A 22,151-nucleotide genomic window follows, 5' to 3' on the forward strand; every position below is an offset into this window, starting at 1 on the left:
AAATTAAAAAACTATGTAAATTCTGACAAACTCTGTACAACTATACATTATATTTTAATACTAACATCTCAAACCAATTGTAAAGCAATGTTTTGTAAGCATTTTTTTTTTTTTTTTTGTAATAGTGTTCAATGAGCCAGCTAACTAAAGCCCAAGCTTGTCCTGGAACAGAGCTGAGGGTAATTGAACAGTTCTCAATTTTGGATTTAAGTTAGCTGGCAAACTGAGAAATCCTTCTTTGTGGAATACCCACTCTGGATCTACTGTCTCTGTAAACACTTCCGTTGGATTTCACACCAAACTTATCAGAATAACTTTATTTAATAATGAAAAAGCACGAGACGTAGCCTTTAAACGGTGTTCAAAACGCCATAGTTAAAATGTCCCTGTTTCGGCTCTAATTTGCGTTGTGCAGTTATGTTTTGGTGTTTACCTGCATAGCCGTAAGGGGGCGACAAAAAAATCAAAACTTTTTCCTCATGTAGTAAGTAGAATAAACAGCAACGCACCTAGTCGGAGTTCTGTTGGAATACGACAAACACGAGCCGAGTAGAAATGTGGAGCGAGCCCGTTCTGGTCTGAAGAGTTAACATGAGTGTAAAACCTCTTCAGGTGGAGGTGCCGACGGTTAGTTCGCTGTGTTTTTGGAGTTTGTGGTGTTCAGGATTGAGCGACACAGCAGGACTCTGAGAGGAAAACATTCGTTAACTCTTTTTGGACTGGGTATACTTTATTCAGTATCCCTGAAGCTAGTTAAATATTTCAGAGGGTTTGCTACTTTTGTTAGTTTGCATAGCGGCAGGCGAATATAAACGCAACCACAGTAGCGGGAAAAAGTACTGTCTTCAGTTATTCAGAAAGTTCTGTAGAAATGTACGTACGTTAGCTTGAACACTGAAGGAAAAGGCAGTAAACGAAAGTCTGAAGTGTCGGTTTGACTAATGTCTTATCAGAGTTCGTATTCATCGAGTTCAGAAGAAGACGTGGACCCTGAATCCGAACAAACGGATGAGCTTGGTGGGACCCTCAGCAAGGTAAATAAACAAAGCAAGCCCCCTCGTTGCTTCTGCTAGAGATTTTAGCCTAATAACCTGGTCAAAGTCAAAATGACCCAGTTCAACATTAGTTTCTGCTCATAAACTTTCAGAGATAAAGCTTCGGAAATAAATGATCTCTTTTCGTTAAACGTGCATATAAAAACTCCATTAATCAGGGTGCCATATTTGTGTGGCATTCAAACATAAAAGAAAGAAAGGTAAAGACCATTTTAAACAGTAGCTCAGAGGCTTTCACAGCAGCCTATGGAATATGTTTCCTGCTAAATTTCATAAAATATTAGTAAAACCTATCTACAGAACTTGGAACATTGTTGTCTCAACGCGAACACTATTTAATCATACAAGTATGTAATATATTTTATTATTCACAAGTTACGCATAAAAACGTTTAACATATATTTTATCCTTTCCATTCATTAGAACTATTGTACTTCAGCGTTCACTCACCCCTGGTCCTGTTCTGTCGGGTTATGTAGATGTACTAATTAAAGGGAAGTAAGAAGAACATTTTTTGGAATATATATCACTATTTTGAAGTTGCCACTCTATTACTCGCATTTTCATATGAAAGTAACAATTTATTAAATAGTATATATTAAGTAAATAATTAAAATATCTCCTGTCCTCGCGTGATTAGCATGGATGCTAGCTAATTAGCGATAATCAATTTTTTTAAGGTCCCTCCCAGCTCATCAACGTTAAGCCACTAACTTCTCTCTGTTGATCAAAATTACATATGACGTTATTTACAAAGAAAAAATCCCTTCATTTCAACTCTGTTCCTTTGTCTTCATTTAGATTGTCAGGATCTATTTGGCGCAATTGGTTCCTTAGTTTGTGATGTCAGAAACCATGTCTGTCTGAATTCACCTGGTTTAGAATGTCTTTGGAACACTCCAGTTTAAAAACAAAAATTAAATTAATTACGTAATGATAAAACCATTCTTTGTCTTATAAGCCATTATTAATAAATACATTTCATATGAATACTATTACCGATACGTTCTTATCATTATTTAGCTAAATGATAAATAAAGAAGGCCTTTTATCTTTTATGTATCCCAAGTGCAGTGTTATGTATGATGTTTCTGTTGCTTTATTTGCAGTGGACCAACTACATTCATGGGTGGCAGGATCGTTGGGTTGTGCTGAAGAACAGCACTTTGAGCTACTACAAGTCACGAGATGAGAGGGAGTACGGATGTCGAGGGTCTCTCTGTCTCAGCAAGGCTGTTATCACCGTAGGTCCAGATTTAATTTTAATTATTTCAAAACCAGTGGCTATGGAAATTGCCTGTAAATCCAAACCTGGTTCACTAAACACATAACTGGATTATTGCAGGTGGGTCTTTCCCAAGAGGGGAAAACATTGTCTCAAATACTACCCTGTGTGTATAGCATTTTTCTACTGTTTGTAAACCGAGTTTCTTGCATGTTAGTGTTACTTGTATCCTTTTGTACCTGACTATTTATTTGACTAAAAAGATCTTGAAAATATGCATGTAATAACCCCTTTCTATTTTATATAGCAAAAGCTTACATGAAAATACTTTGCAGTGTTGTGTTAATTTACTAATAATGTTATCCACAGTCAGCAGCCATACTTTTCTGACATGTCACGTTTCTGTGACCCGTTTATTTGAGCTGTATGAGAGAAATAGCGAGAGCAGGCATGAAAGGAGGGAATGTGTTACAGTCTTGTTTGAACAAGCACAGCTTGCTGCTTCTTGATAAAACCTCAAAAGGTTTAAGTCCATACCCTGCTCTTTTGTTGTGCTGTCTGAAGTATGCGGAAAAATTGTTGAATAGCAGACACGTTGAACAGAATGATATTGGTTAGCTCAAGGTAGATTGCCTGCATGTAGTGTATAAAAGAAATAGATGTAGAACTAGAGTAAATAGAGTTTTTCTTGGATTGTTTAAATGAAATTATTCAAGGCAACAAATTTAGTAGATGGAGTAAAATTAATACATGTTTTCAATCAAGACAGCTGTTTCTGTGGTAGCATTGTTCTGTTTAAGAATTATCTTCAACTAGGTAACAAACCAGAACATGCACATGCTGAGAGGAAAACAGCTGAGTGCACACAAATGTGAAGTTTTATTGAGTCTGTGTGGTCCTTCCTCACAACTTTGCTCAGATTAATGAGAAATACTTTGAATTACTACAGTCAGAAGTCAAGAGCAGTTTACATGGAAGAATTCGGTCAAGGCCTTTGTAAGACCATATCAGGCAATTGGTAAACAACACCACAGTGGCATACTGTTTATGTCTAGGTGATGAACTCCAGCACCTTGGACTCGAAATGTGGTAATGACTGAGGTTAAAGTGCAAACTGCCAGCTTGAGGGTGTGTGTATACAAATGAAGAAACATTGTAGGATTTACAGCCTGTTTGATGCAGCCCTAGAGTTAATTTCAGATGTAATATTTGCATCTGGACTCAATTGCTGTTATGTTTCCACCAAAACTGACGGTACTGGTTAAAGTAAATGTAATAGCTTGCATAAATGTATTATTTTTGAGCTACTTCTAGAATAAAACATGGCATCCAGAATCCTGAACACCTGCCATCAACTCGTTGAACTGTTCTATTTAAGAGATTGTTCCCCTATTGAAAAATTCAGCCTAATAAGTTTGTCTTGCTCTAGAACACCTGATCCAGCTAAGCTGACTCATCTGATGAATGGCTAAGGAACAGGACAACACCTCTACAGAAATGATCCTAAAAGTGAAAAGTTATTCATAGTCCAATACGTATTGGGAGAAGAATTTGAAAGGTCCAAATGTGTGGAATAATCATCATAATAGAGTTGGGGAAACAATGGTTTAGCTAATGAAGTATTAATGTAGCATGTTAGTCTAAATAGTATCCTAAATTACTTATTTTTTTTTTATTTTTTTATTCCACAGCCCCATGAGTTTGATGAATGTCGCTTTGACATCACTGTGAATGACAGTGTTTGGTACCTAAGGGCTGAAGATCCTGACCTTCGGCAGCAGTGGATTGATAATATTGAGACTCACAAGGTAAATTTTGTAGTTTGCCTGTCTTCTCAAATGCTTTGAGACGTCACTGTGGCCCTGTTAGGGTGGAAGAACCTGATTCTGCATTCTAGTGAGGGCAAATTACTGTTGCACAATGAAACTGGAAGTACCTGTTGGAATTTTCATGACATACTACCATTAGCTTTGGGATTATTATACAATATATATGATTATATTCAAATGATTCAATGTAAAAAATATTTTATAAGTTAATTGTTTATGTTATTTATTTACTTCTTTTCAATACAAATGGATAATAATTTCCATGTTAGCTTTGGCTTAATATGGATCTTGTAAAATCTGATATTTCTTAATCACTGTATTTTTTAAAGTCTTCTAGCAGGATGTGTCTTTAGCTGCTTTCAGTTCAGAGATAGGTTTCTGAGGGAGTGTCTCCAGGAATTTAGCTGTTGTTATCCCACTCACACTACGAATAGGGCTAAACTCAGAGGAAGGCGTGTGGGGCTGTGGTTTCAACACACAGCTGCTCACATGTTTGGATCCAGATTTTTTTTTTTTTTTGGTGTGTGTGTGTGTCTTTGTGCACACGCACTTGGGTGGGAGAGTGTTTGTAGGGTTGCCTTGGATAGACATAGGCCTGGATTTGCGCAATAGCTTTGCTAATAAAACATACATGCTGTCTGTTAGTGTTACATTTTCAGTGTAATATGGTTTACATTTAGTTTAATACGGTGTAAAAGGGCTTTCCATTATAAGCAGTTTTGATCCTGTTAAGATTTCTCTTATGAGTAAGAGGACATAAGATTACATTAGCAGAGATTGAGAGGGCTTTTATCCTGCTCATTATAGTGTGTGTGTACTGAGTGAGGTGAGACAGAATGATTTGACAGCAATCAGGATGTTTCTAGGAAACAATGCACAGGAAAATATTCTGTTGTAGAATAACTCAGCAGCGCCATCAACTGGTGGCAAGAGATTTTCTGATTGTTAAAGTGCCAGTCAAAGTAGTTGTTTTTATTACTATCAGTTATATTAAAGTAGTAATTCACCAGGTATTAGGTTAGACAATAAAACAGGAATGTGACAGAAGAGTCATGAACTATGCAGGGTTTTGTAAGAATCCACAGTACATTTCTAGGAAAACTTTGTAAATCTACAGGGATTAGTGTCAAGGAAAAAGCATTTTAATATTAGATTTTTCATAGTGCTTGTTGTTTTATTATACAAGTTCATTAAATGTACATGTGGCCATCAAAATACTTAAGCAAAAGGAAAAAACAGTGAATTATTTACTGGATGCTTTCAGTTCACTGTTTGGAAAACCTTCACAATATTACAATTTTACTAAAAGAAATCCTTAAATCAGTTATAGACAAATTGTGTAGTTTAGTATTAGCTGTTTTTCAAGCTTACCAAATGTCTGTTATCTGTTTTATGCTTTCTGATTTCTACTTTGCTCCTGTCATTCAATTTGAGGCTTGCTGGTCTATTTTTGACAAATCAGTAAGCTGCATTGATTGATTTATCACATTAGTTTTTAGTTGTTGTTTTCCTAGAACATGTTGATATGGTCTTTTTTTTTTTTTTTAGCTGAAAATAGTTTGAGTGCTTTAGAGAAGTGATATACTAGGGTAGTTTATCTAAGAATAGAGTTAGAGCTTATTTCAGTTTTTAGAAAATTCAATAATTACAAAATTAAATACTTTTTAATTAGAAGACAAATGAAAGTACGTATAATAAAACAAAATAATACTAGTAACTGAAAAGGTGTGGGCTGAAACTTCGACTTATTTTCCCTATCCTTTTTAACTAGTATCCTTTTTTTTTTTTTTTTTTGCAAGTTTTGTTCTTAACGTCATGTTCACAAAAAGAAAAACATCATAATTTATAAGCTTATAAAAAATAATTTCTTATCTTTATAAGTGTCTGCTATGTTATTTTTAAACATTATTGGAAGTATTAAATGGGTAAGAATTATTGTCCAATTAATGAAAATAATTTTTAATCATTATGCATATAATTTTGGGTCGTTGATCACATTTAACAAGGTTTTGTGTTAAACACTTTATTTTAAAAGTTTGTAGAAACATAACAATGAATAACACTCATTACATTAATACAGTAAAAGTGTGCCCCATGAGGACACTGACAAGCGCAGCTTGAATAATCTCCAAAGTGAACCATGCATAACAGGAAATAAGGACACCCATTTTTCCTTTTTTAAGATTGAACTTTTATTAAAATATTATAAAATATTTTTTTAGATTACTCATATATTACTCATTTATTATTTTTTTTTTACTCAACATCTGTCAGGTTTCTAGTTGGGCCCATTTCTTCTCCCTTGTTCATTCTTTATTTTTTTTTTCATGTGTGTTTGTTCTTTTTGGCTTTGTGCCTCTTGCCATTCAACCATCCACTCTACTCTGTAGCAATAGGCTTTTAAAAATGAAAACATTATGTAAAGCAGAGCTTTTCTAAACAAAAGTTCACTGTAAAGTGGGCACTGCCCTGCAGGTTGCTATTGTTTGTTGCTAGCCTTGGATTGTACTGCTGAAAAGAGTGTGGGCGATTCAGTCAGGAGAGGATGGGCTTTTATTTTCTCCTAGCATTTAGCCATACACATGAATAATGCATGAGCGTTTTCCGTCTGAAGGGGTACATGCAGCATTTCGCTTCAAGCAAATGAACTCACGGTCAGGAAGAAAGGGAGTGGTCCTTCTTTGAAATGCTCCCTTTTTGTAACCCCCCTCCAGATGTAGCTGCTTGGTGTGATCCACGACTAGATTTAGTTGGTGTAGTCCATGCATCTGTCTGCTTAAATGTAATGTGATAAAGCCAGGAAGAGAGAAAGGAATACATACATTCTGCCTGGCGCTGAGGAAATAACCATTGACACTCAACTGGTTCTCTTCTCTTCTCTCTCTCTCTCTCTCTCTCTCTCTCTCTCTCTCCCTCCCTCTCCCTCTCTCTCTCCCTCTCCCTCTCTCTCCCTCTACTTCTCCCTCTCTCTCCACACACTTCTTGGTTTGCATTCTGCTGCGGTAGGGATAGAGGCTAATAATCAATGTAAGCAAGACTTTCCTGTTTTTTAGTCTTATCTGCCTACTCTGTATCTGACTTTAATCTTTTCCTCTCTGTCAGTCTGTCAGTACCTTTCACTATTATCTCCTCGTTCTGTGTTGTCTGTTTTTTTTTTATTTATTTCTTCTCTCCTTTTTCTCTGTTCTTTTCACTCTCTCTCTCCCTCTTTCTTTCACTCTCTCTCACACACTCTCATCCCACTCCCTCCTCATGCTTTACAGGCCCACCCATAAAGCTCTTAGCTCATACCATACCAGAGGAAGCTGCACTTTTACAGGTTCAGCCACTTTTATTTGTTCTTCTCTGTCATTGCATTTTCTGTTTATTTTAAATTCTTAAATGAGATAGGAGCATCATTTGCCTTCTTTCTTTAATTCTTCATCATGTGCTAGTGAAATGTCTACAGCAACACCGGGAGTGTCTGGAGAGCACTGAGGGGCCATGCTCCGCTCAGCCGGACATGACTGTAGCAGATCCCTCTTCTGCTTTGGCTGCTGGAATGGACGAATGGTGGGATTTCACCTGATGGCATGTTAGCTTGCATGCTGCTTTACTTTATTTATGTCACATTCATTACCATAATTGGTTAAGAATATTTGCTGCTGTCTTGGTGTTGTGTTCTGGATTTTGTTACATGTTTTTGGTATATTTTTAAATAGGCTTACACTCTATATGAAAAATAATCTCCCTTATTGTTATTTATAATATTTTATATGGTGCTTGTATTCATATAGCCGTTGATGGCTTTGCCAGTACACACATTTCTGAAAGGAAAAAATTACATTGATCAAGATTAGCATTCAAAAAGTGTCAGATAAATTTATTAGGTCTTACAAACACAGTAAAAGGATCAAATGAAGGCTATTTTAGAATGTGAGAATGGTTTTCTCATCAAATAATGATTTACAGATAATATTTTTAATAGTCAATAATGTTGTGCATCCTTATATTGTTGCATGCAACAAAATACAGTTAAAATGTTAGCATTTGTACAGCTACATGACTGCTATATCAGCTTTTTATGACAACTAATATAAAATGTGTAATTAACTGAGCTTACTGGAGGTTTATAGCTTTAAGAACATTTATACCACTTTACAAATGCTTAACTATGAACATACATAAATTTTTGGCAGAGGCTTAAATTTTTATATAGACACTTTTCAGCTGTGTATGTGTCATACCGCCTCATAAACAGTGCTCTAGATTGCTTATATTGATGACAGATTTGAAAGAATTTAAAAAATTATAATACTACGTTCATCCATTTTAAAAATGATAGCATACTTGCATGGATATATCTTATCACAAGTACATTTACTTGTTCATCTTCTTCCACAAACATGACAGTGAATGAGGTCAGATTAGCATGTTTGTTAAACTACACATCTTCCTCCACTGTTGAGGCTGTACTTGTCTTGTTAAACTTACACAGTTGGTTTTCTATGATAGCTTTATTTACTTTAATTTTAGTGATTTTTACCATTATTCATTAATAACATTTTATCACATTAACATAACAATAGACAGTATACATGACTGCAAACTGATTTTATTTGGTGCATGCTGATACACTAATCTAGCTACTTTAAAATACATTTGCCCAGTTTGTTAGTTTGTATGCCATATTCATGTTTACAGAATTATGAAATTAGGTGGTGGTGTTATTATTATTATTATTATTAGTAGTAGTAGTATTAGCAACTGAGGGAAATAAACAAAAAACGTTTATTAGCTGATATATATCTCCTTTGACTGTTTGCTTACATTCTGTATCAGTGCTGTTTTTCCAGTGTTTTTTTTTTTTTCTCGTAGCCATGTTGTGCCCCATCTAATCCCTCGTTGGCTATTAGTTAAACCACTTTAGATAATGAAAACCCTTAGAAACCTCAGTGTTAGTGGTTATATAACACCCTGAGGTGCTGATTGGAGGAGTCTCTGATTTCAGTTTGTTTCAAAGGAATGTGTGATATGTCTATATATTCTTTAATATGATTTATACTTATGCATGTAAAAAAAAGTAGTGTCAACAGCAGTTGCATTTTTAACACCTCAGGAACATCATGGGATCTGTAGAAATATTATTTATGGACAATGAAATGGTTGTCACCTCAGCCAATATATAAGGCTGGAGTTTTAATATGTTGGAGTGTAGAGATGATTTAAAGACTGTTGCATTTGAAAAATGTGCATTGAAAAAGCTGTAGACCATATTTTATTTATTTATCTGGGCTATGACCCAATTCAACAATTAACAAATTCAACAAAGATCAGGGCTATGAACTAATTCTCTTAACAATTGAGTTGTGCTCATGTTATTGTCCATCTTAACAGCCACATTGTTTTAGGCATTCTGTAACTGTCTGAACATGTATGATAAGTACAACAAGGCACAATTTGAAACGTAATGACCATAATTTAGGTCTAATTTAAGTCTTTCCACTTGCTACCCTTTTACTCCTTTCAACATAAACTAACTTTTCCACGTAAAGAACATCTGTTTGTTTCTCTGTTGGTACAGAACAGGTGTTGAGTCTCTCCTTGTTATCCATAGCATGTTATAAAGCCTGCTTTATGCATTACATAATTTACACCAATCAGCCCTATCATTACTACCACCTCCTTGTTTTTTGATTCACTGTCCATTTTCTTATTGGTCTAGGACCTCACATGCCCTGCATACTTTTTTTGCGCCCTTTCCCCCCTTTCTTCAATGATCAGAACGCCCCCAGGATCACAGTAGAGCATTTTTGCTGCACTGAAGTTACACTGATGTAATGGTGGTGTTGTGGTAGTGTGTGCTGCGCTGGTTCAAGTGGATCAGACAGCAGTGCTACTGTAATTTTTAAACCTGTCATGGTCAGTCACATCGTGTCACGTATACTGTATATACTCTGTGGTGTTCCTGAATACTGAAGAACCGGAGCAAATTTACAAATCGGCTACCGACTAGAATTGTAGAAAGTGCATCTATAAAGTTAGTAGACAGTGAGTGTGGAAACAAGGTTGTAATAAAGTAATGGCTGATGTTGTTATGGTGTATTTTGTGATGTACATTATATACATTCCTTAGTTGATAATACTGTAGGTTTTTTTATTTTCATAGGGAGTTCTATTCCTTTGTGCACACAGGCAGAGTCTGGCTATGGTTCTGAGAGCAGTCTACGACATCATGGCTCTATGTTGTCCCTCACCTCTGCAACCAGTGGCCTTTCAGCTACATCCACATCCTCCTTCAAGGTAAAAAGAACTACTCAAGATCAGGATTGCTTGCTTCTAGCAAAGATGCTTGCTGCAGCAGTAACAATGTAAAGACGGAGAACGAAAATCAAGCCTGCAACCTACTTGTAATTGTAATTTGTTGAAAGATAAATTGTATACTGCTGGTGACTATGCAGAAAGGTCACAGTCTACGGGAGAAGCTGGCAGAGATGGAGACCTTCCGGGACATATTGTGCAGACAAGTGGACACATTGCAGAAATATTTCGACAACTGTGCAAGTGGAGACTACAGAGATGAATACCACAGGGATAAAGGTGAAAAGTTAGAATGTATTTTTCAGAGTAATCCTGATCTAAACTGTTAAAATTAATTTTGGAAGTGTAATTGGAATTCAAAAAGATTCCAATAGAGAGGGCAAAATAAATAGTGACTGAAATATCACATTCACTCCTGGAAAAGAATCAATGGGAAAATTCATTCAGCTATTGCACAATAAGCGTTTTCATTCATTATCTACACTCCTTTGTCAGAAGCAGGAAACTAAATAAATGTTTTTAAGAATTTTATCCGTTTGTCAAAACATTAGTAAACTTATGTCTTCATAAGTATCTACTGAACAGCCTGATGAAACTGCTTAATAACCATATCATTTAAGTCCAATTTTTTAGTTAATTTAAAAATGTAAATCCATTGTTCAGGTGCTCACACCATATTTTTTTTGTTGTTTACCATGCAGAAGTAGAGGATGACGAGGAAGATTTTTCCACCTCAAAACCAGATGGAGACTATCTGCTCAATAGCAACAGTAGCAAAGAAAAGTGTGAGTATAAGTGTATGTTCTTTGCAAATATGGTTTATTTTGAACAAAGGTATGCAGTTAACTGGTGGTTCCCTGCTTAAATATCTTGCTTGTGTTAATTTCTGTCTGTCATACATTGTTGATATTAGTCAGGTTGCCAGCAGTAAAGTAGGATTTGCAAAAAGCCTTTTAATATTTCAGGCACTTTGAAGCTGAGTGGGTTTTCTAGAGCTATCAGTAATATTAGTCAGTGTTAGAGATGTCTGCATTAGCTATAAAAACTAGCTTGTGAGTTAAGTATTTTACTGGTATTAGAGATTAGAGTTGCCATATTTTCAGCTATAATTTTGTAGTCTCTAAGCTAAAAGTAAGTTGTCTCTACCTGTGTGAGCTGTATGAGCATTCTGAGCCCAAGAAGTTTAATTTGGGGTGTACTTCCCTTTTCTGTCAATCATTTAGTATTCCCAGTGGCCAATTCCAGAGGACCCACTGGCATTGATTTCAAGGGTGAAGCCATTACTTTTAAAGCCACTACTGCAGGGATCTTGTCCACACTCTCCCACTGCATAGAGCTTATGGTCAAGCGTGAGGAGACCTGGCAAAAGCGACTGGATAAAGTAAGTTGAAACAATATCTATGTCACTATTTTATGCCTTTAACAAGTGTTAAGAGATTACATTACATCAGAATAAAATCAGACTGCACTCATGAATATCTTTGTAATCCAGCAAGTTTTGTGGCCTTAACATAAGTAACTGATATATCAAAGTACTTTTATTGGTGGTGTATTGGTACCTTTTTACACTGTTGCATTTACTCAAACCATTGCATAACTCTATTTAAATAAAACTTAATGAAGATAACAAACTGTCAGGAATTAGTTTCTTTTTGGTGTGTAGAACTTACTTGAATTTTTAACTTCTTACCCCTAATGACACATTCAGCAGATCATTATGACTTTCACACACTTGTGACATTTAAGTGGCAGAATTGAACAGCAGAAAAGTACCCATGAGCAACTTAAAAAGAAGGTTATAGTAAATATAGTGGTGTCAATTGATTAAAAATGTTTTATCAGGTTCATCACAACACTCTCTGATGAATCAAATTTTCAAATCAAATTTATTTGTATAGCGCTTTTTACAACTGATGTTGTCACAAAGCAGCTTCACAGATTTCTGGTAAGACAAAGATTTTTTTAATTAATCATCAAAAGGGAGATGGAAGGGAGATAAATGTGTAGAGTAGTATGCAATACAAATTGATTAAAGGAAACTGCCCTTTTTAATTTATTGTAACATCTCAGTGTAACAGTATTTTTATGATCTTTGAATTAAAATCTCACAATTTGTTCAGTATAAGTTTCAAGGAGAGAGTTAACTTCAAACAGGATGAAGCTAGGAATTGAATAAATTGCAGCACACAGCTCAGTCAGTGAAACATCTCCATGTTCCAACTTCAACAACTTTATAAGACATAACTTTGTGGATTAAGCAAGGCACGAGAAATAAATGTGCCAAACCTTTCGCAGCAGCTGTCTATGCTTACTCACTCACTCTTTTGTGCATGCACAAAGTTATGAGATTAAATCCATATATCAGCATAAAAATAATCTACCTTCAGACAACAGTAGTGATGCTGTGCATATATCGCTTAATAAAGCAGCTATTAGGCCACTGTGCTTTGTAAAAACAAGTGAATTGTGAGAGGAAGTGGCCAAATTTGGTAAAGTGGAAAACTTCAATTAAAAAAAAGAATTAAGGCATTTCTCTATTAATCGCACACATTTCAGCATTAACTTTGACCACAATTTGAACACATTTTAACAGAAATTATGAGGGCTTTAATTTATGGCTTAACTCTCAGTAGATATGTTCACTGCTCAAGCAGTACCAAGCTTGCTAGTATCCAGAACGAGAAGCTGCATTCTATGGAAGTGGTGCTAATTTGACCTCAAGCACTTCTTCTCAGAGACGTGTTATACTTTGCCACCACCTTACTGCAAAAACTCACCCAACAAGTTTTCCTTATACAGTCAAGCCCAGAAGCACCTGAAGGCAGGAAGTGCTTAAATTCTATTTCGTTCTGAGCATGCACAAGGTTAAGGAGTGTGTCTCTATCAGTATTTTGGATCAGAGAAAATAGACCTTCTTGAAGATAAACTGCTGTATTCTCACATCTGGCTCACCAGCTTTTGTGGATGCTTGCGAGTGGATTTAAGATGATGACCAGTTTGCGCCATGTTTCTGCAATGAATAGCTGGACATTTTGGGTTGCTGAATCTCTTGGGTCAACCACACAGAACTGGATACCTGTATGTACTCAGAGCAACATCTACACTGTAGGTGATATCTGACTTACCTGCCTGGAAGGTATATGGTTCTAAATTTGGGCTGGTTATGTCTGTATTTTGATGAGATATGAGGAATCTCATGTTTAACATGTTTAAATAGGCTTTGGACCATGTATTTTCTGTACCACTATATTGCAATACCCACATTCCATGATTAGTGTAATTTTGATTTTCATAGATGGTTGTGAACATTATATCTATTATATATTAGCCATACATTAGGGGATTGGCTGCTGCCAATTGTTCAGTTTTTAGTCTTTTATTGTATTTTTGCACATTTTGGTGTTCAAATACTACAAATTGTTTTGAAAATTCATAAAAGTTATGCTATAAAAGAATAAAACAGATTCTTTACTGAAAATGGTTTATTGTGTAAGCTTTGCTTTGGTGTTATAAAAAAGAATATAGAATAACATAAGGAAAAAACAAGCTGTGTGTCATTTATGGCTTTGAATATCTGTACTATAGCATGGATTTTCGTTAACTTTAATTAATGCGCAATTAAAAACCACCTAATAACTTTGATATATTCAGAAAATATCATAAAAAGAATCATAAGCGTATCATCAGCATAATCATTATGGCTCAGGGACAGTTTGGGCATTATTTTTATTACTGTATGCACATTTGCAATATGTTATATTTGTGCTTTTCTCTTTGGATGCTTGGATGTGCACAAGGGGAAACTAGCACTTTCTATACTGCCATAATACTGTTTCGTGGTGTTGTATGGCTTCATGTGGCACGCCTTCATGAGTCATTTACAAAAGGGGTGTTTAATATTTGTATGATATTTTCTTCTAAAGCAATCAAATGTGAAGGTCTTCCACGAGGATCGGCTCATATACTTTTTGTAAATGTGTGTTGAAACTTTGTACCTTAAACAATAAATGAGAAAGATTCAAATGGTCTTCTAAGATCAACTTGCTCCCCTAGTTCTCTGTTTTTTTTTTTTTCTGTGCAACCTGTTTGCAGCCTTTGGGATACAGGCCCCACCTTGTCCTGAATTAAGAACTGGGTTTATGTGTGCATTGGGATTTACCCTGGTTCATTGTCTTTAATATATGACTGAAAATACAACTGCTGGAGCAAAGGGTTCTGTCTGAATTTTTCTACAGACATTTTGCTGTGCCCTTGTGTTTTCTGTAGTTTCAAATAAAGTTGATTTGAGAAAAATGCATAGTAAAGATTTTTTACTATGCACTGTACTTACTATTCCAATAATTTGTCTGATGTGACAAAACTAAAAGAGACATTTGTTGTTAGGAAATGGAACGGAGAAGAAGAGCAGAAGAAGCCTATAAATCCGCGTTATCAGATCTGAAGAAAAAATCACACTACGGAGGACCAGATTATGAAGTAAGTTGTGCTTACGGCTAATGTCAGTGTTCAGTAAACTGCCACCATATTTGTGTGGTAGTGCAGCTGCAAGAAATCATTTTTTAGTAGAAATACTATGTTAAAATGTTTCATTTATGACTTTCAGGAAGGACCCAATAGTCTCATTAATGAAGATGAATTTTTTGATGCTGTTGAAGCAGCCCTGGATAGACAAGACAAGATAGAGGAGGAGGTGAGCCTGAGGAGGTGTTAAATGTGGCTTGGAATTAAAATGGTTATATTAACCCATACTTGACGGCTTTAACAAAACCTATGTTAATTATATAAGGCCTTGCCTTGGGTGTGCCTGCTACAGTTACTGCTGTATTTGCTCAGTGTCAAAGGTCAGCACCAATTTAAATTTCCTACCATAAACTTACCTTCAGGGTTTTTTTTTTTTGTTTTTTGTTTTTTTTTTGCTGCTGTTGTTTTTTTTTTTTTTCTTCTTCTTTTTTCCATTGCTGACATTACCAGAAAAAAATGGCTTCTTTAAGGACACTAGACACCAGGTGACATCATATTTCCTTTAGCCATTAATGAAAAGGAGCAATCAGTCATTTTCTCCCGTGATGAAGTGGAGACACATGGTGGCTAACAGACTTTTGGTTCACAATTCCTCAGAGAAACTTTGATGTTTTGATGATGTTTTTTCTTTGTGTGTGTTTAACGCTGTTTAGACTGTAATGGTACTGTAATGTGGTTATTAGTGTCTCAGCAGAGTGAATTATTTTGGTTGCTCACTTTCTAAATTAAGGACTCTTAATATTCTAGTCTGAGAAATGCAGGAGCCCTCGACCAATTACATTCAGCCCAGATGCCTTCTGCTCCATCAGTGCCCAGAGATACTCCACCAAGGTACAATCACTATGAGTTGACAGATAAGTGCCATATAGATTATTAGTATTATAGTTTAATAACCAATGGTTCCTAGTTAATGAAAGATAAAGTTCAACCCAAAAAAAATTTTTTTCCCCCAGATTGTTTTTGGCCTCTCATGTTTAAGATGTGTATATATAGGATATGTGACTGAAATCAACTGGAAAATAGCATTTAATCAATTAAATTATTGCGATCAATTTGAATAATTGTGATTTATTATGCATTTAAGCAATAACTGTAACAAGACAACACATGTACATATGCACATTTACTTGTTTGCTGGTTATTAATTTTTGTATTAACTGGAAGAGTATGCTTTCTCGTTTATAGCATTCTTACTGAGAAATACTGAGACTTTCTATTTTTCTGTTTCTGACTAGATACATGGTGACAGCTCTTAGTCTTTTAAGACTAAGAGTGATTGTACTCTGCTTGATACCTTTATATCCTCCCCCTATCTCTGTTTTTCCTTCTCTCTTTGTGTCTCTTGAGTTCAGCCTCATAGCCATGCATCTTCCCTGTCCTCTCTCGACTTAGTCAGTGCCTCTGATGATGTGCACAGATTCAGTGCTGAGGTATAGTGCTTTGTCTCTGCTTTAGCCTGCGATAAACTGTTTAATTACCTATATCCACCGTTTTCTCTGCTTTTTTTTACATCAACATGAGGTAATATCTAAGAGAAGTCTGTATTAATTTGGAGTTAACAAAAGGTGCTGCCTCTGTTTACATTTAGAAAAGTAAACAAGATCATTTTTCTTAAGTTCTGCTTCAGCTTCAGGTGCAATCAATGTGTCAGAACTCTCCAAGAGGACCACTTCCTAGGAATATCATTAAGCCTCCTATCGTTAACACTGTTAATATCGCTAACAGCTGACTTAATTAAAAAAGTTTATATATATATATATATATATATATATATATATATATATATATATATATATATCTATATTTTTTTTTTTTTTTCTTTCTAATCCATTTTGGAAAATTACTTGAAGCTTTGCACCTGACAAGACAATTCTATTTACGCAATATGCAATTCATGTTGTGCTGGTTTGCATGCACAAAGCAGTTCTTGTGTAGGAGACTGACTTGTGTTCCTGTTTGATTTTATACAGTTGGAGGAGATGGTGCATAGCCACATGACCTATTCCTTACAGGATGTGGGTGGGGATGCTAACTGGCAGCTTATCACCGAGGAGGGAGAGATGAAGGTGGGTCAGTTCAGTGGGTTTGATTTTGACTGTTTATATCCCTTTAAATCACAAAGAAGCTTGGACATGAATTTGAAAGATGCTTGATGAGCTCTGGCAGGTATTGTTTGTTATAAATCACACTCAGCCTTTTGAATTTGTTTTTTGATTGATTTCACAGCCCACTGGAAGCATACCCCATTATGTCAGTATTGTAACTGTGGAAGTGTAACCATTTATGAATAATCTGTCTGTGGGTGACATGCTTAATTTTTGACTGTGCCACCAGATGACACAGGCAAACTAGATTTTTTTTGCTTTGTCAAATTGCTCAAATATAAACAGCTGAAATCTTTAAGCAAATATCTGCTTACAATATCTGATAAAAAGCAAATAATTATATGATGCAGCTATCATCATACATCCTTACATGACATATACACAATCATTTTATGTCAAATAACACATACCTAGATAAACATCAAAATTAACATCCTATATTGACTAAAGGATCTTGTGTGATGGTGTCGTAGAAGGCTTAAGTAATTCAGTTGTTCATTATGTCAGTTTCTGTAATGGTGCGAGCTGCACATTTTGTGTTATTCAGGTGTATAGGAGAGAAGTTGAGGAGAATGGTGTTGTGTTGGACCCTCTCAAAGCCACTCATGCGGTTAAAGGTGTCACAGGTCATGAGGTCTGTCATTACTTTTGGGACACAGCCTATCGGAACGACTGGGAGAGTGAGTTTTTCACACTTGATCTTCTTTCACACAGTTAAAATAGTTATCGTTGCCAGGTTCATCCTATTTCCAATTAAATTTTTATCTTTCCCTTTCTCTCAGCTACTGTTGAACACTTTAATGTGGTAGAGACATTATCAGAAAAGGCAGTGATTATTTACCAGACTCATAAGGTACAGTTGAAAATGTCATAACTGTATCTGATCTTTTTACCGTCAGATGTGTTTTAATAATCTCTGCTTATTCTAGTCTAAATCTATCTTCCTCTTAATGCTGTTGTAGAGGGTATGGCCTGCTTCACAAAGGGACGTACTTTATCTGTCAGTCATCCGCAAAATTCTTTCCTCCAATGAGAATGAGCCAGATACATGGTTGGTGTGTAACTTCTCTGTCGACCATGACGGTTATCCAGTAAGTGACCATTTTTTATGCTTCTGTGTTTCTTATATGTAAACGTTAAATTTGTAAGAGTGCTGCCCAAGCAGCCAAATTCGGAATTTAAAAAAAATTTTAATAGTGCAAACTATTTTTTTTTTATTATTATTTATTTTTTTATTTTATTATTTTTTTTTTTTTACTTTTCAGCCCACTAACCGATGTATCCGTGCAAAAATCAATGTGGCTATGATCTGTCAGACATTAGTCAGCCCACCAGAGGGCAACAAAGAGATCAGCAGAGACAATATCATCTGCAAAATCACGTATGTTGCCAATGGTGAGTAGTGTTGAATCTATTGTGACAGTGGCTCTCTTCCCTAAAATTTATGGTGTATTTCAGCGTCACTATATTAATAAAGTTTATTCCACTCCCAGTTAATCCAGGTGGATGGGCACCAGCATCAGTGTTGAGGACAGTGGCTAGACGAGAGTATCCTAAATTCTTGAGGCGTTTCACATCATATGTTCAGGAGAAAACGAGGTGCAGTGCGGTCCTCTTTTAAAACAGGTGAGCAACCTGTTAAATCAAACTTTATATTTCATCCTTGATTTATACAGTTGCAATTTTAAATGCTTAACAACTTGCCTTCTGGCATTCCACGGCAGAATTTTCACTTAACTTTAACTACATGCACTTTCACTAAACCACAGCTGGCCTGCAAAAAGCCTCCAGCAGCTCACTTGTTTGAGAGTCTGCTGTAGCTGTCCAACTGTGAATAAACCAATATAAATGCCCTGTTATTACTTGGAATAAAATATTTTTACTTAAGGTTTTTCTTTCTTCTGTAAAGTTACTATGGGAGATGCATGTTTTTTCCCAGTCATATAATCTACAAAGTAATGCAAAATTGCCCCAATAAATAGAACATCAGGAGCAGAGGATCAGTAGTCTGTCAGTTTAATGCAGACAGTACTTGGTCCATTAAAATATGCCAGAATACAATTAGGATGCCTGTAATTAAAATGTTCCATTTGCAAATGTGGGCAAATAGTTTATTTTATATAACCATAATTATATATGAAAATGTTAACTATTAATTTTGGAATAATAGAATTCATGGAATAAATTTGAATGCAATGTTGATAATGTTTTATTAACAGATATTATATTTCATGCAACTTACAACCTGAAACTTTAGTTTAGAAAATGTATTGTAGATGTTTACCCATAGCCTTGCTCCCAATGATTCCAGGTAGGCTCTGGACCCACCGCGACCCTGAACTGGATAATCAGTTACAGATAATGAATGAATGAATGAATGTTTACCTATAGAAAGGTAAACAAAAGAAGAGTCAGTTAGGTACATGAAGAATTATGGCATAGTAGTTAAAGATAAAAATTGAGAAGTAAAAGGAATTTTTAGTAAAATTGAGCAAAAGTAATACCAGTCTACCTAATCAACAGTGCTGCTAAATTGCTAATTTAGTTAACAAGGTGTACATGTTCTTTTAGGTTGTCTTCACTGCGGATTCTGCCAACCTCCATTAAACACATCTGATTAAGAGGCCTAGTCCATCCCTAAAGAGTCCAAATCACAATGCTGTGTGTTAAATGCTCAAGAGGTCCAAAAAACTACCCCCCCCCACCCCTTCTTGAAGTGTTTACTTATGGTTTTGTAAATAGTTTGTATTACTTTTCCTGACACATTGTTTAACTATTGTCTTTATGCTAAATAAACACTATAAACTTGAACTGCTTTAATGCAAATCCTTCTCAGATTATTTTTTTATACCTCATTGTGATGTTGTTATTCTGCTTTGATGAAAAGAGAAGGTAAATAGCTTTAACTTAAATTCATTTTGTTTTCTACGTCTCCTAATTTTGTGTTCATAGTATTGTCAGAAGGTTTGTACTAAGAAATACTAAGAAAAATGTGGATTGGCACTGTAAAGTGTTCACTGATTTTTGCACATTCTATGGATTTTGTTTAAAACATAAATATATTTTCATGTCTTCCTGGGATCTATAGTGATAATTTGTCAAATGTATACATATCTTTATTTAATAAGATCTGTTTAAAATAATTTTACAAATGTTTGTCATAGCCTGTGTATGAATTTTGAGTTCACGTTATCATACTGCTTAATTTTGTTTAATCACACAGACTGAAATGTGCACTAAAAACATTGTTTTACAATCAAATAACAAGTTTATAAACAGTTTGTGCATTATCCAGAAGTTCAGCACTTTTAATGGTACTTCTGTAAGGGATCAAACCGCTACAGGTTATTATTCCTGTTGACTTTAAGATTTCAAAATATCTTTTGAAGAATGTCATTTTTAAATATGCAGCAAACAAATATTCAAAAATATTTTGATTTATGTTTTTTTTTTTTTTTCTTACTTCTCTATATAGTACTTGAAATAATTAAATGAGGATCTGGATTAAAAAAAAAAAAAGTTCTCAGTTTGTGTTGATTTACATTACTTGCCTAACACCTCAAACAGCTCTTTAGTTTGAAACCTTTTAAAAACATAAACGTGTTAGACCTATAAATATAGTTCTGATGATACGTTGATAAATTTGGCACTCAGGTCATGTCAACATGGCCTTTTATCAATAGATTCCATGTGCGGGAGATAATGATGGTGCCATATTGGAGATTAGGGCTGGCGAAGAGTGACACGGTTAACCCAGATTAACCTGTGTGTGTGTGTGTATAAAGTACTCTCAGTCCTTTTTACAGGTCTGGCTGGATCCTCTGTGAGTCTCAGCCAATCATCTGACTATGCACTGGTCAGATGTGATGCAAAGTGTTGTGATTGGTTGATGCACACTCTGGTGAGGCCAGAGTGTGCTGACGCTTCCACAGGACGACTCCTCGGACATGTAACCAATTTAACACACACAGGAATGGCCTCGGTATTTTCAGATGTAGACTGCTTCCTAAAAGACCGCACTTTGTTAGAAGGAAGCTACACCTCTAAGGTGTTACTGCTAGTTGACCATTCTTAACTCTTCAGAGGAGAAAGACACATTGGGAATTCACGTGTTTGTATCTCATATTTGAAAGCAGGTTGTTTAAATGACATGCCAGAACAGAAGTGTCATTATTTGACTCATTATAAGAGCTGCACTATAAGGTATTTATGCAGAATACATATTTTTTTCCATAACACAATTCAAGTTCAAATGATCTTGATTTCATATGAGTGAAAGTGCTGGTCATTAGAACACCCTGTCAAAGCATTAATAATCTGGTTCTTTACTTTTATAAACTGAAGATGTAGAATGTAGGTTCATATGATTTGTTAGCTACACTTCACAGCCAAAATGTTGTATACTTTGATATAAAGGGGTTTCATCATAAATGATTTGTCCCCCTCTATAGCATTAACAACATTTACATTCATTCATTATCTGTAAGCGCTTATCCAGTTCAGGGTCGTGGTGGGTCCAGAGCCTACCTGGAATCATTGGTAGCAATGCAGGAATACACCCTGGAGGGGGCGCCACTCCTTCACAGGGCAACACAGACACACACACCTACGGACACTTTTGAGTCACCAATCCACCTACCAACGTGTGTTTTTGGACTGTGGGAGGAAACCCACGCAGACACAGGGAGAACACACCACACTCCTCACAGACAGTCCCCCGGAGCGGGAATCGAACTCACAACCTCCAGGCCCCTGGAGCTGTGTGACTGCGACACTACCTGCTGCACCACCGTGCCGGCCACAACATTTGCAATAGATGTTAAACATTTCTGTGAAGATTTTATAGCATTTAGCTACATAAATGTTAATATGTGATTAATGAGTGATGAGGTGAGAGGTAGTGATGTGTGAATACTTCTGCATCACAAACAATACTTCAACCTGTCCCAAGTTATTGGATCATTCTTCAGTGAACAATGCTACTGCTGCACAGACCACAGCTGGGAGGCATTGTCATATTGACACATGGTATTGGAGACCTTAGGCTCATGTATACCTCCACGGCATCTCAACCTGCTGACATTGCTTTTTCTGTGGCAGCTATACAAAATGAATG

The 22,151-nt window shown here is 35.7% G+C and overlaps 1 protein-coding gene across 2 annotated transcripts; it reads left to right on the top strand.

The window, feature by feature from the left end:
• Nucleotides 1–470: 470 nt before the first annotated feature.
• LOC136676526 (ceramide transfer protein-like) lies at nt 471–20,519 on the top strand. Of its 2 annotated transcripts, XM_066653614.1 has the most exons (19): nt 471–627; nt 954–1,034; nt 2,165–2,299; nt 3,972–4,088; nt 10,284–10,391; nt 10,550–10,688; nt 11,111–11,194; nt 11,633–11,790; nt 14,793–14,885; nt 15,013–15,099; nt 15,678–15,761; nt 16,283–16,360; nt 16,901–16,996; nt 17,583–17,715; nt 17,818–17,888; nt 17,998–18,126; nt 18,301–18,430; nt 18,529–18,661; nt 19,607–20,519. In XM_066653614.1, exons 1-18 carry the CDS (start codon nt 592–594, stop codon nt 18,654–18,656), a joined length of 1,887 nt encoding a protein of 628 aa, XP_066509711.1. In that variant the 5' UTR covers nt 471–591; the 3' UTR covers nt 18,657–18,661; nt 19,607–20,519. The 2 variants fall into 2 exon arrangements, with proteins under 2 accessions (XP_066509711.1, XP_066509712.1); XM_066653615.1 differs by lacking the exon at nt 16,283–16,360 and having other exon boundaries at nt 472–627; nt 19,607–20,517.
• The last annotated feature ends 1,632 nt before the right edge of the window (nt 20,520–22,151 follow it).

Source organism: Hoplias malabaricus, chromosome X2, assembly GCF_029633855.1.
Source record: "Hoplias malabaricus isolate fHopMal1 chromosome X2, fHopMal1.hap1, whole genome shotgun sequence".
Classification (NCBI taxonomy): Eukaryota; Metazoa; Chordata; class Actinopteri; order Characiformes; family Erythrinidae; genus Hoplias; species Hoplias malabaricus.